Source organism: Pagrus major, chromosome 2, assembly GCF_040436345.1.
Source record: "Pagrus major chromosome 2, Pma_NU_1.0".
NCBI lineage: Eukaryota > Metazoa > Chordata > Actinopteri > Spariformes > Sparidae > Pagrus > Pagrus major.
Window position 1 is genome coordinate 31,403,762 of NC_133216.1, and position 16,379 is coordinate 31,420,140.

The window sequence follows — 16,379 nt, forward strand, 5'->3', positions numbered from 1 at the left end:
AAAGTCGTAGTGTCAAGCAGTTTCTTTTCATGAAAATTCACGGCTCACTCAGTAAGAAAAGCATAAACAAAGGGCTACATAAACATACACTTTTGCATATAAATTATTGGCATTTTAATTATTCTAGGTCAGTACTAAGCTGGAAAAAGATCAAATAAATTGAAAACAAGAGCTGTGAAGCCTGTGTATAACAATATACCCACTGGTTCAACACATTCCACTGTTTGTAATCTCTCTCCACCAAGCAGTTCAGAAATGTATTTTCTTAGGGTCCACTTTCAGTTCTTTGCAAAGAAAAAAAAAAAACAAGACGCCTTCAACTGAAACTTAAGTGTACAATCTGCAGTATTATTTCACTGTACAAGTGTCAAAAATATCTGACATTTTCCATCTCTGTTCCTCCAAGTGATGATGCTGATGGATGTGGGTTGAGACACCTATTTCACAGATGTGTGTGGGGTCCAGATACTGTCATGTACATAGCCCTGGAGAACATGGTTTGGATCTGCAATGAGTCTCATGGCATTCAGAGCTACACTGGTTCAAATACAAAAGCAAAAATGTCCTCCATGATTCCAAACTGAAAAGAAAAAGGCGAGCGAGACAAGAGGAGAGGTCATTTGTCATCCTTAAAGGACGTTTGAGGTTTTTTTTTTTTTTAGTTTTAATTTCCCCCCTCAGTTGTGTCTTCCTTCTCTTGGAGAAATGCAACAGTCTGCTCTGTGGTGTGAAGCTGCATCCAGTCTGGAGTTGCATCTTGGTGGTTTGTGTGGGTGTCGATGAGGTTTGAAAACGGTGTCTTCTCTACTTTATTTATTCCACAACTAAATGTGTGTGTATGTCTGTGTGTGTACTGGCAGCTGCAGTGACAATAAAGCCCACTGACGTGCCGGTGATGCTTGAATTTACTGTGTATTACTAATTAACTGTGTGCAACTGAAGCATCACATTTGGGCTTATTCTGTGTTGTCACCAGGCTGAAACCCATGTGTCTTTATTTTCTCTCTTCCCTCATAAAATCAGCCTAAACAGGGACGGGTGGGGCCCAGACTCTGAGCCAATAGGAAAGCTTGCACCACTTCCTGGGTCTGCTGGGGTGTAGTGTTGACGTCCTCCAAGGCATCTGCCACGGCAAACTGCCTGTCCCTCAGCCGGTTCCAGTTGGACAGTACGTTGTGGTATTCAAACACCTTCTCGTAGTTTCCCACTGAGTTGTAGAGTTTGATCAGGCCTCGGTAGTCGTACTCCAGCCCGCTGTAACCCTCTCCAAACAGCTTCTTACCTGTGAGGACACAAGAAGCATCATGTACCATGTTTGTAATCACACTAGAGCTTTGACCATTTTTCAAAACTAATCATTAACTATTTTTATAATAAATACATTTTTTAGGTTAATTTTTTAAGAAAAATCGGCAAACATTTCACTTTTACAGCAAACCAAAACTCCAGAGCTCACAGATAACTCGCCTTCCCTTTTTATTGTTTGCAAAAACAAACATGTTTCAGCTAGAAGCCGTCATCAGGCTGATGATGCGGCGTAGTAATCTGTGAGTGCTGGAGTTTTGTTTGTTGTGATTCTTGCTACAACCGTGCAGCTGATATAATATTCAGGATGACATTTCATTGGTCTAATTTGTCACATGTGAGAATGTAATTCTTTTACATTACATTATTATACATTATAGGAAAAAGTTCTGGACATTTTTGTTTTGTTTTATTTTGTGAAAACAGGTGTTGACAAAGTGTTGACAATCCTTTAAATGCCCATTTTAATCTGAGTAATAGTTGTATCTCTGGTACCTTCTTCAAGAAACTAATTCATTTTATTCTAATTTCTTATTACCACTTTTATCTTTTATGCTGCACTATGCAGCTCAGGGAGATGCATGCTGTTTCACTGTATTGCGCTAGAACAATAAAGATTTGAATCTTTAGAATATCAAGAGAATAACAGACAAATGTATTGGCTGATAATAAATGATTACTAACTAATTAGGCTGTTAATGGGTAATGTAATGCACCACCATGGTCAATACTAGAGGTTAACTGTTAAGTAGAATACTCTTGCAAAGTTTGTACGAGTTGTTTCTTCTAGAGCCCGACCGATATATTTGCTATAAGCAATATTATTGGCTGATATTGGCTTATCACACCTATACTGGTATCAACGGCCAAACATACGCCAATATGAAATCTTTCTTTTTACACATAATAATGCAGAAAAAGACGCTTTGGATAAGTTACAATCATCGTTTTCCTGTTTCTGTACACTGTCATTTTATACAAAGTTTATTGTGTAACTGTATAAAATACAGTTAAACTATCTAATATCCTGCCTCAGTTTCATGTCTTTGTCACAAGTGTTTGATAGCCACATTTGAGGGATCAAAGATGTGTGTATATCGGTTGATATATCGATATCAGAATTTTTTATTTCCCAATACAATTTTTGGCTTTGCCCCCCCAAAAAAGTACTGGTCTGGCTAACTAATTATGTTTTATAATGTGACAGAGTTGGGATTAAGGTTATCTTACGTCTATGCTAAAAAAAAAAGACCTGGTTAGGGTTAGGAAAAGATCATGGTTTGAGTTAACAGCCATTAACCCCCTCATGTGCTATTAAGCCTCAGGCAGACATTAAGCATGGGGGGCCCTGACACGCCAGGCTGACAGTCAGCCAAAAGCCAATGTCCAGCTAGGTGGACGTCAGCTGTGGTCTTCGCTCTGTGTTCAAGTGCAGCTTTTTGGCCGAGACACAGGCAATGCAACAGTCTGCCTTTGCTGCTGCTGGTTCTTTGATGTCAGTTTGGTGTGTCTGGCCCCTTAGAGGCTAGTTTAACAACAGAGAGGGGCATATCAAATCAGTCCGACAGCTTGGGCTCAGAAGGCAGTTCAGTTTTGGAAGAGTGCTCTTTGGAGAAGAAGAACTATTTTTTGTGTCCATGAGAAAGAGGAGTGACCACAGGCCTGTATTATTATTATACAAATTCAGAGGGCTATCCAGCTTTGTTTGGGCTCAACCCAGGCTTTTTTACCAGGGTAAGTCACCATGGTAACCTATGCTAAATGGATAACCTGCTCTGAAGCAGGTTCAGTTCATATGATTGGATCAAACTATGTAACTAGCCTGCTTGTTTAGCAGCTCACTGGAAAGCCAGAGTTATCATTTATGTACAGGATTCTGTCATGGAACAAAGTGCTACATTTACAATAAAGCACACAATGTAAGAGCTGTCTTTTTTGGTAACAAGCAGACAAAGTTAAAAGGGACGATCATCCCCTTCCCTGTGTCTGACCTATAGCAATGGAGCGCAGGTAGAGCCTCTCTGCGTCTTCATACTGGTTCATGTCGTAATTGTAGAGAGAGGCCAGGTGACCCACAGACAGAGCCACCTCGTAGTCCTCGTGGCCCAGAAGCTGCTCCTTGATCTGGATGGCTTTGATATGCATCTCCTCTGCCTCCTAGTTACATGGACACCCATAAGGACACAAGATGGATACAGAGATATGGATTAAACATCAAGGCAAAAATTTACCAGCAACCAGAAAAAGAAAATAATTTGATTTAGTTTCTTGAGCTTTTCCAAGGTGCAACACATGTGGTTCATTTTCCAAAGTCTGACTATGTTTAAACACAGCAATGGGATTTTGGGTCAAAGCATGTAAAAGTTAAAATACAAGGTTATGTTTTACTATGATTCTGAGGACCCTGGTGCTAATGCTTCTTTCAACTAATTACTTCTACCTTCTTTTCATCTCACATATACTTTTTAATGTTGGCCTATGCAGAGCTGCATTCACATTTATCTACAATTCACAGATTGCAAAGAGTACATTTCTCATTCTTGTTACAATAAACTAATCAGACTCTGGTAGCAAAAACACATCTCTGGCTATTTCTAGCTTTAAACAGGGACCTAAACTCTGATGGGGTGAAACAGAGCAGTTATGCTCACTTTGGACAGACACATTTTTAAAGCTTAGTCAAAGAGCAACACTTGTACAGCAGATGCAACAGAAAACATTGTCATTCCTAGAAGAGTGCAGATCTCCGCCAGATGTTTCTGGGGCAAACTGAAGCAGTTGTTGATCACTTTCAGCCCCTACCCGCTGGTTAAGAGGCGTGAGCAGTCAGCAGTCAATGGCAGTATTTAACAGAGCAGTCGGTAAAAATGGTTTTTCAAAAGGTGTGATCCATCACAACTACTAGAGGGCCTTGAGCATACGGTCATAAATGTGCACAAAAGATATGAGGCTGATTAGTATGTGAAATTAGCTGTGGACAGATACATAATGGACATGAACACACACACGCACACGCGCACACACACACACACACGCAAGCACACACACAAAGATCCACCCACCTTGAACTTCCTCATGGACTGGTAGAGTCGTCCTAGGTTGCCATAGTGTTTGGCTGTCTGGACATTGAACTCTCCAAAGGCCTTCTTGGCCAGCTGCAATGAGGAGAGGTGAAGGTCATGAGCCTCCTGCAGGAGGCGCTCTTCTGTCTCCTTATTGTGGCAGTCGATGGCGATTTCCTCCAGAATGAGAGCTGAGCGGATGATGAAACACGTATTAGACTTCTGCCCAGGATTTAACCTTTGAGCCACATCAGCTTGTCATTTATTGGTACAAAATGTGAAATTCAACAGAAGTTTGAAGTCACAATCTGTCTCTGAAATATAAACCTCAGTTCACTGTTACCTTCTTGAGCCCTTAAAGAGGAGACATGCTGTATAGCCACAGTCTGATGCCTTGCTAAAAAGAAAGTATCACTACAACACACCTGAGTGGACATTTACTGTCTGCACACCAAATGATCTTGTCCAGTCAAGAAAATATGTTTCTTAACAGGAGAACTTTTTTTCCCCTTAAAGTGAACTCAGGAAATAAAGGGGACTTATCTTTACATATTTTACATTATAATGCAAACATATTTTATGTTTGGGGTGTTACGTGTGGCCAAGTAGCAGTACCCTGTGTGTAATTTTGGAATAGGTCCAGTAGATAGAGATACATATGGGTACATATTCCATTATTCTTGTTTTAAGATGGAGTGTCTGCCCAGTTTTCCCCATTGTACCCTCCACACAGTGAGCAGAAGCCATGCATCTCCTTGAATCTTACCTTTGACTCTCTTGGAGGAGGCCAGCAGCAGATGGTCCTCAGGCAGAATGTGAGTTATGATGTCTATGGCACGTTCTGCATGGAATCTGAGGGACAAACACAGCAGCTGACCCAAACATGTCATGCAACTCACACTTGGCTAGAAACTTTATTCTGTGCAGGACAAACACTTCCAAGAAAGTCAAGTTGTTTTGAAGCTGAGATCACGGTTAGAGAGGTCAGAACATTACACAATTTTGAATCAGGCCCTTTGTGTACAGGAAAAAACTGTCTCTGTATCAGTGAAAAACTCAGCTCTTTACTATCTTGCCAGCAGCTGTTACTGTGTCTAAAACAAGCTTTTTAATGTATAGAATGGCACACGCTCCAGGCATGCAGCTACATAACATACCAGCACAGTGAGTAACAGAACAGACAGGAGGAGTCATGGTCTTGTGCTTCATCTATAAGGGAACTCATGTCTAATATAATTAGCCAGTTGGTCTTGGAATAGCCCTGAGTTTGAGAGATTCATTGTACTCACAGAGCGTTGTCAAATTTCCCAGAGCTGTACTGGTGCACATATGAGGAGTAGGCCAGGTCTTCATGGGCTGTGGCAACATGGATGTTCTTCCCCCCAAACACAGACTGTCGGATATCCAGTGCTGTCTGAAGTTTGTACAAAAAGAAAGGACTTTTAATTATATATACAGAACACATTTGTTTTTAATTAAACTATCAAATATGAATATCACTCTACTTACCTGGTAAATTGCAACTGATTGGCATATATTGTCTACATTTAATAAGTAAAATCCATAATCTAGCAGCGTGTCAGAGTACTTGGGATGCTTGTGTCCAAAATGTTCTCTGTAAGACACATAACATGGAATCAAAATGCATGATAACAAAAGGAGTGGTTCTTAAAGTTCTTTTTAAGATACAGCAGGTTACCTTGCTAGAAACACTGCATGTTTGATCAGCTGCTCTGCTTTTCTGAACTCTCTCTTCACCACACAGGCCTGCAGCACAAAGACAAGTCAAATTTCACGCAATCATATATGCTCAGGGGATTTCCTTACCAGGCACAACAGGTTGCTGTGCGATAGATACATGCAGAGACACCCAGTAAATAGTAAGTAAATAAGATGTTGTAATTCAAAAGAACATGGATAACCTTGGAGGCTTGTCGGAGGACATCAACCACTACTTTGACAGGCAGCCCTGGAGTAATTTCTTTCATAGCCTCTATACACCACCTGTATGCCTGGAAAATGCAGGGAAAAGATATGTGTTTCAGATGTAATCGGTCTGTTTGGAGTATTTCTCAACAACTGTGCAATGCACTTTTTTATCTATAGCATATAAAAGATATTTTTTCTGAGCCATTTGTGGTCAGACATACACACCTCATCATAGTGGCTTTTGGCGAAGAGCAAGGCACAAAGCTCGCCGTACAGCGCTGCCTTGTTGGCCTGGTGGCCATGTTTGGCTAGTTTGTCCATGTAAGACTGAGCAAGCTTGAACGTCTCCTCCCCCAGGTGGTACTTACAGTTGCCATTGCGTACATGAAGCAGCCTGTTGAGGCAAGAGAGGAAAAGTTCAATCAAAAAACAATTTCATGTGAATCCATCCAATTCATTTACTGTATGTTGTCATAAATATAGAACAAAGGAGAAGCCTCTGATTCAGTCATTATTTACTGTATTGTCCAGTTAGAATACAGTGCCCCGTCATATTTACTGTGATATAAAAACATTTTATCCCATTTTCTGCAACCTTACAATTAAGAACCTTGTCAGCCTAACTTACGTGTTTCATATCCAGATCAAAGAGGTTGTGATATAATGATTATACAGGCCATTACAATTTACCAGGACTCCAGGGTGCGACTATTTTGGTCGCACATGTGCCCACAAAGCTAACAAGTGTGACTACACATTTTCATTGGTCTGACCAGTGTGCCTCAAATTTAGCAGGTTTGATTTTAAAATAAAAGGAGCCTATGAAAATATTTTTTAACAAACTTGTGGAGCCTTGACTTTGAACAAATATTAGACTATAAACATATTTTTTGTAATTATGCTGTCAGCTTATAGCAGGATTTTATGAACATCTTACACATTTACCATGCTGTGTAGTCGTGCATATGTGAGACTGTGGCCCTGTACTGCTCCCACATTCCTTGTACGCAAACAAGAGAAATCGTGAGACACTGCAACCTTAAAACAAGCCCGTCTCCATTTGTTGGTTGGTTGGTTTGTCAGCAGGATTACGCAAAAACTTGGATGGAGGATGGAGACCCTATTTACTTTCAGTGAGGATCTGGACAAAAAGACATGTTCTCACTTTCTTTAACATAGTGAGATAGATTAATTATTAAATTAAAAGTTATTATTAAAAATTCAGGGAATAATGCATGGGTCTTGATGAAAAAAACAGACGGCTGGTATCAATGGGTAAGTACACTGATGGGGATCCAAATAAAAATCTTTGGTGGATTAAAACATGTTTAATATGTTTTATTTTTTTTCTCCACTGAACATCTTCAGTAGAAATTGCTAGTTTATTTTGATTTTTCAGGGCTCTCTCTATAGTTTTGTGCAGTCACATCAGTGCACATCACAAGGTATATTTTTGTACATTACTGTCCTGCTGTTCTTTGTGGTACATTGCTTATCTGGCACGAAGGATGAAGTGGTAGAAGTATTATGCCCTGTGATAGCTAATATAAGTACATTTGTTCATATTCTTTGTACTTACATTGGTACTCATGATGGTATTTTGTTGTCTTTGAGAGTAGTATAAAGTGGAGGCATATCTCTTTTGCATAGTTTTTGTACCTGTATTGCTGCTCTCTGTGATGTATGAATGATACTGAAAATGAAATTGGTAGAATTAACACGAAAGTTTGTTTATAAGTATATTTCTTTGATATATTTTTTGTACTTGTACTGCTGTTCTCTGTGATGTTTAATGCAAATGAAAATAGGAAGAATCAACATGTCATGTGACCTTGCCATGACAACTTGATGACCATTATTTAAAGCAGCTGTTTTTATTGTCTTTATGCCCTGATCAAACAGGACACAGTCTCTGAACATGTGTCGCACACTCTATTGAGCCAATGGGTCGCCCCATTGGCAACTTTGGCTGCCAAAACTTGAGTCCTTTCTGTGCCAAAAGCAGCAACTGCAGTTACATGTCTTGAGAGTTTTAGTTTAATTAAAACTAAGAATTTTGGGAGATTGATAAACTAAACTCATTGACACGTTCTACAAGAAAAAAAAGTATTTGAGAGAATATCTTGCTTCAATGAATACATATACTTAATGTCCACATATTTTGAGACTGACCTGACACAGCATTCCACAGCCCGGAAGCAATGGAGGACCTCACTGTGGAGCGTGCACAGCTGCAGGCACGACAGAAACACTTTCTCTGCATCTCCATACCAGCCCGCATCAGACAAGAAGCCACCTAGAATCAAAATACATCAGATTACTCCAACTGTCACCAAATTAGGGGGGAGGTAGATTCTGCATTACCTAAAGTGTGGGTGTCTTTATAAAAAATATCATCCATATGCTCTATTCAAAACAAATCTCACAGTGCATACTATGTGCGGGAGCAACACAGTAATGACAATTAATGGGAAACAAACTCATCTCCAGACTTTAAATAACAAGCTAGAAGCTGGGTTAAATTATGAAAAGAAACATATCATGTTTCATAAAATACAACACTAAACAGTGGCTGAAATCAAATCAAAATAGCGACCACTAGTTGGACCCCTGAACACTACTTTTTATTGTTACATCTTGTCTTTTTATTGTTACATCCTGTCTCGGTTCGGTATCCTTCCTACTGTATAAATATATTGTGTTGTATGTGTTGTCTTTTCTATTTGTCTTTTATCTATTTATTTGTAGTCTCTTCTTTTTTGTATCTCTCCTATTTATTTACTAGTGACTACGGATGGGGATGCAAATCCGGCATGTTTACAACGGTATTTAATATCGATGTTCATTAATGTGCATTGTCCCTATCCAAATAAAGCAAATACATACATACAAACAATGTGCCACTGGCTCAAAAACAGCCATGGTTCCATCTAATTTTCAAGCGAATTAGAAGCAAACTTTCAAAAAATAGAGTGATCAAACACCACTACACACAGCGTTGTTACATCAGAAGTTGGCGGTACAGGCTATGTGACACATTGCAGTAATTAACCTAGTAGAAGACTTAGTTGTTTGCCAACCACCAATTAACCTAAAAGAAAAAGAAGAAGAAGAAACAACAGCAGCTAAATTTGGAGACAATGAGAAAAGGCCTGGCCTAGAGTAACTTGCACTTTAAAACGATTTGGCCGGCTTTTTCAAATCCTTAGGACATATTTATAGTAAAAAATTCAGTCAGACTTGTGGAGCCTACATGCTTAACGCAAGAGGGGCAATGATGTCACTTTTGTTGCATGCAATGTCACATTGGGGACACTGCGTGTAGCTTAAACAAAGCTTTACAGCGAGGCACTGATGGTCCTCAATTGTGTCCTGAGGAGCACACTGACCAAACATGGTCCAGCCACATACAGTACATGTATCATCAAGCAATGATAATATCAGTGTGAGGAATGAATGGCCTCCATTTATTCAGTCACTGTTACTCTGCTCCCGTTATACACAGACTATCACAGAGTGTCTGTGTGAAACCTCCCGTCCCCTACCCCATCATTTACCCAGCACAAAGCCGAATTGGATGGCCTTCTCTTTGACATGGGCATCAGACTCTGCGATGTAGGAGCAGCGGCGGCTGAAGGAGTTTGCCAGAACTGAGGCCACTTTCACACCGTGGTCCATTAGGGCCTGAAAGCAGTGGTGCAAGAGGTGTCTGCAGTGGGGAAGACAAAGGAATGAACCATGTCAGTAGAAGGCATAACGATTGGGTAATGACTAATATTCTCTATTGTTTCGCATTTAAAGCTTAACTAAAGAAAACAACATCAGTAGTACCAACAGGCATTACAAACATCTTGTTTATCAGTAAATAACAATGCTGATGATACTGCCATTGTGTTGTCATTAAACCTATCAATGTAGGTTGAAGACAAAAACATAGACCACGCAGATAACACAGAAAGATCAATAATGTATCTTTACCTAAAGACCACTTTATCATGTACCACACTCTTTTACACTAGGGTTGCATTTATCCCTTTTTCCATAACCTTTTCTTACTCTTATTTTTAAATGTATCTTTTCCAGCTGAAGTGAAGTTTCAGTAGCAGCAGAGTGTGATATGGAACTTCAAATGGCTGTGTTAAACTGATGAAACCGAGAAGGAGAAGACCACTCAACAGGTCCCAGCAGGAGGAGATGGAATACAAAGGCAAACCCAACACATCAGTCACAGGAGAGGAACATGTTATTGTTTAGAGAAAACAGCTTATTCTCACTAGGTTTAAACAGTAAATGAGTGATACACTGGGCCAAATAAAACACGATGGCGGGGTGTGCTGGCGGGGAGTGCTGGTGGGGAGGGGCTGTTATTTCTTCACATTCTGTGAATAATTTCAGTTGATTTTTTTAATGTTTTAAACTAAAATACTTACATACATATATAACATTTAAGTAATTATTAAATTATAATCAAATCAGTGACTGGTTGTTGCAGCTCTATAATACTTTAAGAGGTGCACATTGAATACATTTGGTGAAAGTGACTAAGTTTGACTTCCATGCACAAGACAAACAATATCCAACAATATCCAATATTCAATGAGTGCAGTTGTCAGCAAAAATCTTTTTCTGATAATCATCTGTTTTAGGGACCAGAGTGTCAAGAACTATTTTGTAAGACAACTGATGGTCAGTGTGGGTGGTGTGAGGTTTCAGGCACAGCTTTATACTTCATTGTATTCTTACCTTTTGTCTGAAGCCCGCAGTACTTTAGCAAACACCTCCAGCTCACAGAACTCTCCTCCCAGCTGGCAGAGCCGGCCCTGCTGATAAAGCTGACAGACACACACAGGTAGAATGATGAGGTGAACATGAACACTCACTAGGTCCTTTACACAGAAATTCTGCAATAGCTCCTCAATGAAGGCTTGCCTCTACACTGCCAATTGTTTTTTTACACGAACCAAACAGCAGCAGCATAATGCTGCCCCAGTCTGTTACAGCTCTGTTGCTACCTCTACCAGCAGATCAGAGGCGGAACAAAACTGCCTCTAATTCCGCATCTGTAACTTTTATACAGACAGCGGGGAGGAATAACAGCACAATATTCCCACCTTGTAAAGGCAGTATAAAAGGGGCTACTGACAATAATAGTGATGTCAACTCACCCATTAGGAGCACAATGTTGAGACTATAGGTAATAACTGATCTGATTGAGAAGGTGCAGGAGGGGAACACAATGACTCAGCAGAGGGGTACAGAATGTCCTGTCTGTAACTAAAATATTGTTTTGTTTGTTTATTTCTATTATGGGTGTATTTTAAGAGATGCTTTTTTAAAAATACTGTCTGCCGTTGACGAGTTGAAACAAAGACAATTTGCTGATGTCTAGCCTGTCATCAAAATGCACTGAGCTGGAAGTTGTTATATTCAGTGGCTCTCTATAGTAGGGTCTATGGGGGGCACTTCCAGTCTCAGCTGTGTCTCTTCAACTGCAGTTATTGGGTGAAACCTCAATGTCTGAGTGATTATGTGAGAAATGAGTTAATGGTCCAAGCAAAAGATGAAATCACATCACTCTAGCTCACAAGCAGATTATTTTATCAGTACAGTTGTCATGTGGTCATCTGCCTGCACTGCCCAGATAAGTGGTTACCTCTTACTTTTTGACTATGGTCAGATGTAAATTAACTTAGATCTTTATCTTTTAAGTGTGTGGCAATGAAATGAAAATTAATGTAATAAACTGTGTTGAGGATTGTTGTTGAAGTCTACTGAATTTGCTCACCCCAACCTTTTTTTCCAAGTGCGACCATGAGGCTGACATTTGCAGATTGCAAGGAAATATCAAACTCACATAGAGAAAATATTCAATTACCCATTTTTTGTAGGGTTACCCATGTTTTAAAACCCTCACATATAGTGCATGTCAATTTTGGTGTAAACATGGCATATGTGGACGGACAGAGTGTCACAATTAATTTATTGCCACAGTGCTCCTCTCTCAGGCTCTTTTTATTGGCTCTGGGATATAAAATATGCATATGTGGAGCTTCTGTCATTTTCATTGGATGACACCACTTCAACATGGTTTATGTACCAGCACTGACAAAAAATACATATTTTTGAGTGACACCCTGAACAGTAATTGCAATTCAACACTGATGACCTTTTCGTTAGTGCCCATAGCACCAACAACATGGCAGATGGGTCACCACTCCCAAATACCCTTGTGTAAAAGAATAACACCTAAAATGTCATAACACACATCACAGAAAATGTACCTATTCATTAATGGAAAACAATCTTATTTGGAAAGTAGTTTTATTAAATGTAGATTTGATGGTAAATTCTGGAGTCATTTGTTTATTACATTTTAACTTGATTCCACCCAATTAATAACATGATACTGACCAAAAACAAAACAAATCCCTTCCTCATACTGTTTGCAAAAACTCACATCCGTTTCAAGCCATATCATTCAAGTCAAAGTAACTGTGGCAATCAATGTAAATCGAACTGTTTCAAGGTGTTGTTAACCAGGACGAAAAACATGTCAGAAAGTACTTGGCTGTGGCAAACAGCTGTTCTTGTCATATGTGGTAATTCTGTCGAGTGTTATTGACATTTTAAGTACACATTTGTGCCTGACTACCTCGTTAGTTTGAAGAAGACTAACAAATAGTACAAGATGAAGACAGAGAGAGAGTAAGCGAGAGTGGAGGATATTGTGAGTAGGTGAGCAAGAGAAAGTGTTTATATTAAATTGGGAATGTAAACAGAACCCAACTTTGGTGAATTTATTTTGCGTAATTTAAAACTATGCAATCTTGGAACCCATCTACTATAATCTGGTGACGATTTAGCCTCTGGGAGCAACAGCCAATGTTTTGTCACTCAGGTGTAGCCAGCGGATGGATATCTGTACACCGGTCATTGTTTACAGTCTGCTTGAAAGATGACTATCTTTATAAACAGATATCTGCATGTGAATGCAGTTTTTTAAATTTTTTAAATGGATAAAAGCTAAGTGCAGTTCGACAATAGCCAATGGCTGCCGAGACTGCATTTCGCCAATGTGTTCCATCTCTTTTGCTCCACACACATACACTATGGTTGCATTACTGCATGCAACTAAAGCCCGCTCCAACATTATTGGTAATACAACCCGAACTACAAATGGAAAGCAGAACACATCTGATACCAAAATCTTGTCCCTTGCCCACAGATTCCGGCGTTCATATGCAGAAATCTGTGTATAGAGATGAAATTCTACTGTGTGAGTGACAGAGTCTCACCAATATCTCAACAAAAGAGCTTGTCATGGACTCCACCATATTGCCACAAACTGTTTTTTCCAGTCTTGCAATGCTTTTTTAAAATTGTTTAATGGGATCCACATTCGTTATTGCCTTAACAACTAAACTTCTTGGTGTAGTTAGGTCCATTATATCTCAGGGGAAAGACAGCAAAAATGGTTAAACCAACATTTGCATTTACAAATAAGAGGAGAATACATGAAACCAGAGATTTCACAGTAAATATTACATTTAATTTTAACTAAATTTCCCACTGTTGCCATTAATCACAACATGGAAAAATCAAGCCTAAAATTTCAGCAACATAGTGTAATATAAAAACTAATCTTAAAATTATGAAAAAATGCTTTGTTACTATTATCATGAGATAACTTTACACGTTATATTTCATTTGTCTTTAGGAGATCATCATTGCTTTGACTGGGCCTGTATCCACTGGTATGTCAGACATGAACTTTTGATTTTTGTATTTCACTCATGTGTGGGTCGGCTCCATCTCAGTGCGCCGCTTCACATGTGACAGCGACTGTAAAATTATTTAAACAGAGCATAATCTGTCAGCCAGTGGCAGCAACCACGTAATTGTCAGCTGACAAAACAAACAATGTGGGGCAAAAGCCATGGAAGATTCCCTGGTTGACAAATAATTGCCAGCGTGGATAGTAATGTTCACAATATGATTTTATATAAGCCTACAAGACATTCATCAGTTCACTGTCTAATCATTCTCCCTTTGTTTGTAGGTTTGTATCAGCTATGTAGTCGGGGTAGGTATACATGCTGCTTGAATCAAGCATCCAGTGCATAGACACTCTTTAAAAGGTGTGCAGATTCTGCCTACTCTGCAATGGAGCGGACCAGTGAAACCAGGTCCATAGAATTAAGAAAGAACCTCTATTTCAACTTTGTAAATAAGCATGTAGAAGTGTTAATGTGATGATACCATCCAGGTGATTCAATCAACTGTTGGAGAATAACTTTTTTGTTTTGGTGGCTGCTGCCAAATTCTAATGATAGTAAATAGTACGGTCACAGTACTGTACCAATGGCAAAGGGTCATAAAGATAGTCTGATGTCACAGCATCTACATATTGCACACGACTTGACAATGACTGACTTCATGACAACAAACTTAGGATGTGAAGTCACCTAACTTATTACTCAATGAATCACATTTACTGAAAGAAAGAGATGTTTACACTTCTCATACACTCAGATTGATGGTGACTTTCACCGGTGATGATGTTATTCAGGTCTTAAGTCTTTATTACACAAATTCATAACTCATCATGTCGCTTTTGGACTACAAATGCTATTTTTGGTTTTAATACATTAAATGTAACTATTTCGCACTATAAGTTTGAAATAGACTTTCAAACTTTTCTTATAACATGACAATTAGGCCAACATGTAAGGAAACTCTAAGGTGGACTTCAGCCTTAACGTTAATAAGAACATTGACAGAAACTTTAAACTGAGCCTTCAGAAACTAAAATTGGAGGAATGCCTATCCAACCACAGTTGGCAGTGTACATAATAAATAAGCATTAATCCAGTGAGCAGATCCTGGTGTATATGACCTCACCTGGGCAGGTACAGTTTTCCTGTGGTTGAAGGAGCAAATTCCAAATCTATAAAAGCCACTTGTATTCATGACTCTAGGGTCTTTGTATCTACTTATGTCTCAAAACCACAACTGTTTTCAATTTAGCATTCGAATGAATTTCGTAGGGAACAAAATGATTGTTTTCCGTGTTCCACAGTTTCAACATATTGATGTTTAGTGTTGGCTAACTGACAGCTGACTGCTCCAAAGTGCTCAGATCTGTTGTAACAAGTACGTGTGCCAGTATAAGAAAGGATTCAGTCAGGTTTTCATATAAAGTGAGTCAAAACTGATGATTGACGACAACAAAGCCACAGAACACTGTTTACATGATAACACTGACACAATTCATTTACACGGTCACTGATGTAATTAGCTATGGGATCAATGGCATTTATGACTTCTTATCCAACAGGCGTTCATTATACAGATATAACATGATAACAACCTTGCATTTTATGAAAACGTAAAGCGGGGTAAGTTTACCTTCAGCTAGCTCGACCCGTAAAGAGCATGTTTAATCTTGAAGAGCTAGCACAACGGTATCGTTATTTAGCTAACGTTAGCAGCAGTGTTAGCAGCTGATTACACGAACTCGTACAGTCTTGTGGCTGCCAGATATACCCGAGCCTCTTTGGTGATAAGCATTACCTTATAGTAGACATCGAACTGTATGTTTTCTGGGAGCGAGCGTATGTCCCTTCTTGATCGGCTGTAGTTGTCCACCACAGCCGAGATAGCGGTGTTGTACAGTGTTTCTGGGATCCATTCGAGCTCCACAGCAGCCATGTTGTTTTCCCTCTCCAAAAAAACCCCAGCAGCTACAGCCCTCCCCAACTCTCTACATTCGCTACCTAACTGCGATAAAAGCACTTCCTCCGCGAGTCCTCATATAACATTCAGTTTAAAGCGAGGCTACAAATAATCGTACTACCGCAAAGTCAGCGCTACAATCCTAAACCCGCCGTTTCATTTCCATTTCTCTCCTTCATCTCCAATTATTCGTCGACCCTACAGCAGTTCCGTGCCCCCGTCCCGACGCAAACACTCACTGGCGCTGACGCAGTGACGTAATTGTGCAGTCGATGCAAAAAAACCTTCTATATTCAAAGAAGAGAAGTCAGAGCTAAGATCGAGTATAATGGTGTGTATTCTCTAATT

The 16,379-nt window shown here is 39.5% G+C and overlaps 1 protein-coding gene across 1 annotated transcript; it reads right to left on the reverse strand.

Moving 5' to 3' along the window:
• Positions 1-85: 85 nt before the first annotated feature.
• Positions 86-16,231, reverse strand: appbp2 (amyloid beta precursor protein (cytoplasmic tail) binding protein 2). Its single transcript, XM_073484074.1, has 13 exons — positions 15,870-16,231; positions 11,040-11,128; positions 9,854-10,005; positions 8,469-8,592; positions 6,522-6,690; positions 6,290-6,379; positions 6,067-6,134; positions 5,877-5,982; positions 5,657-5,781; positions 5,134-5,219; positions 4,368-4,558; positions 3,297-3,462; positions 86-1,282 (listed from the first exon to the last, which is right to left on the reverse strand). The coding sequence occupies exons 1-13, from the start codon at positions 16,005-16,007 to the stop codon at positions 1,020-1,022; spliced, it is 1,767 nt and encodes a 588-aa protein (XP_073340175.1). The 5' UTR covers positions 16,008-16,231; the 3' UTR covers positions 86-1,019.
• Positions 16,232-16,379: the final 148 nt, after the last annotated feature.

Excerpts from the sequence above, each read along its gene's own strand:
- appbp2 (XM_073484074.1), bottom strand. The coding sequence starts at position 16,007 with ATGGCTGCTGTGGAGCTCGAATGGATCCCAGAAACACTGTACAACACC. Across the intron at positions 6,380-6,521 it reads CCAAAAGCCACTATGATGAG|GCATACAGGTGGTGTATAGA; the intron begins GTGTGTATGTCT and ends TGCATTTTCCAG. Across the intron at positions 1,283-3,296 it reads CCTGCGCTCCATTGCTATAG|GTAAGAAGCTGTTTGGAGAG; the intron begins GTCAGACACAGG and ends GTGTCCTCACAG.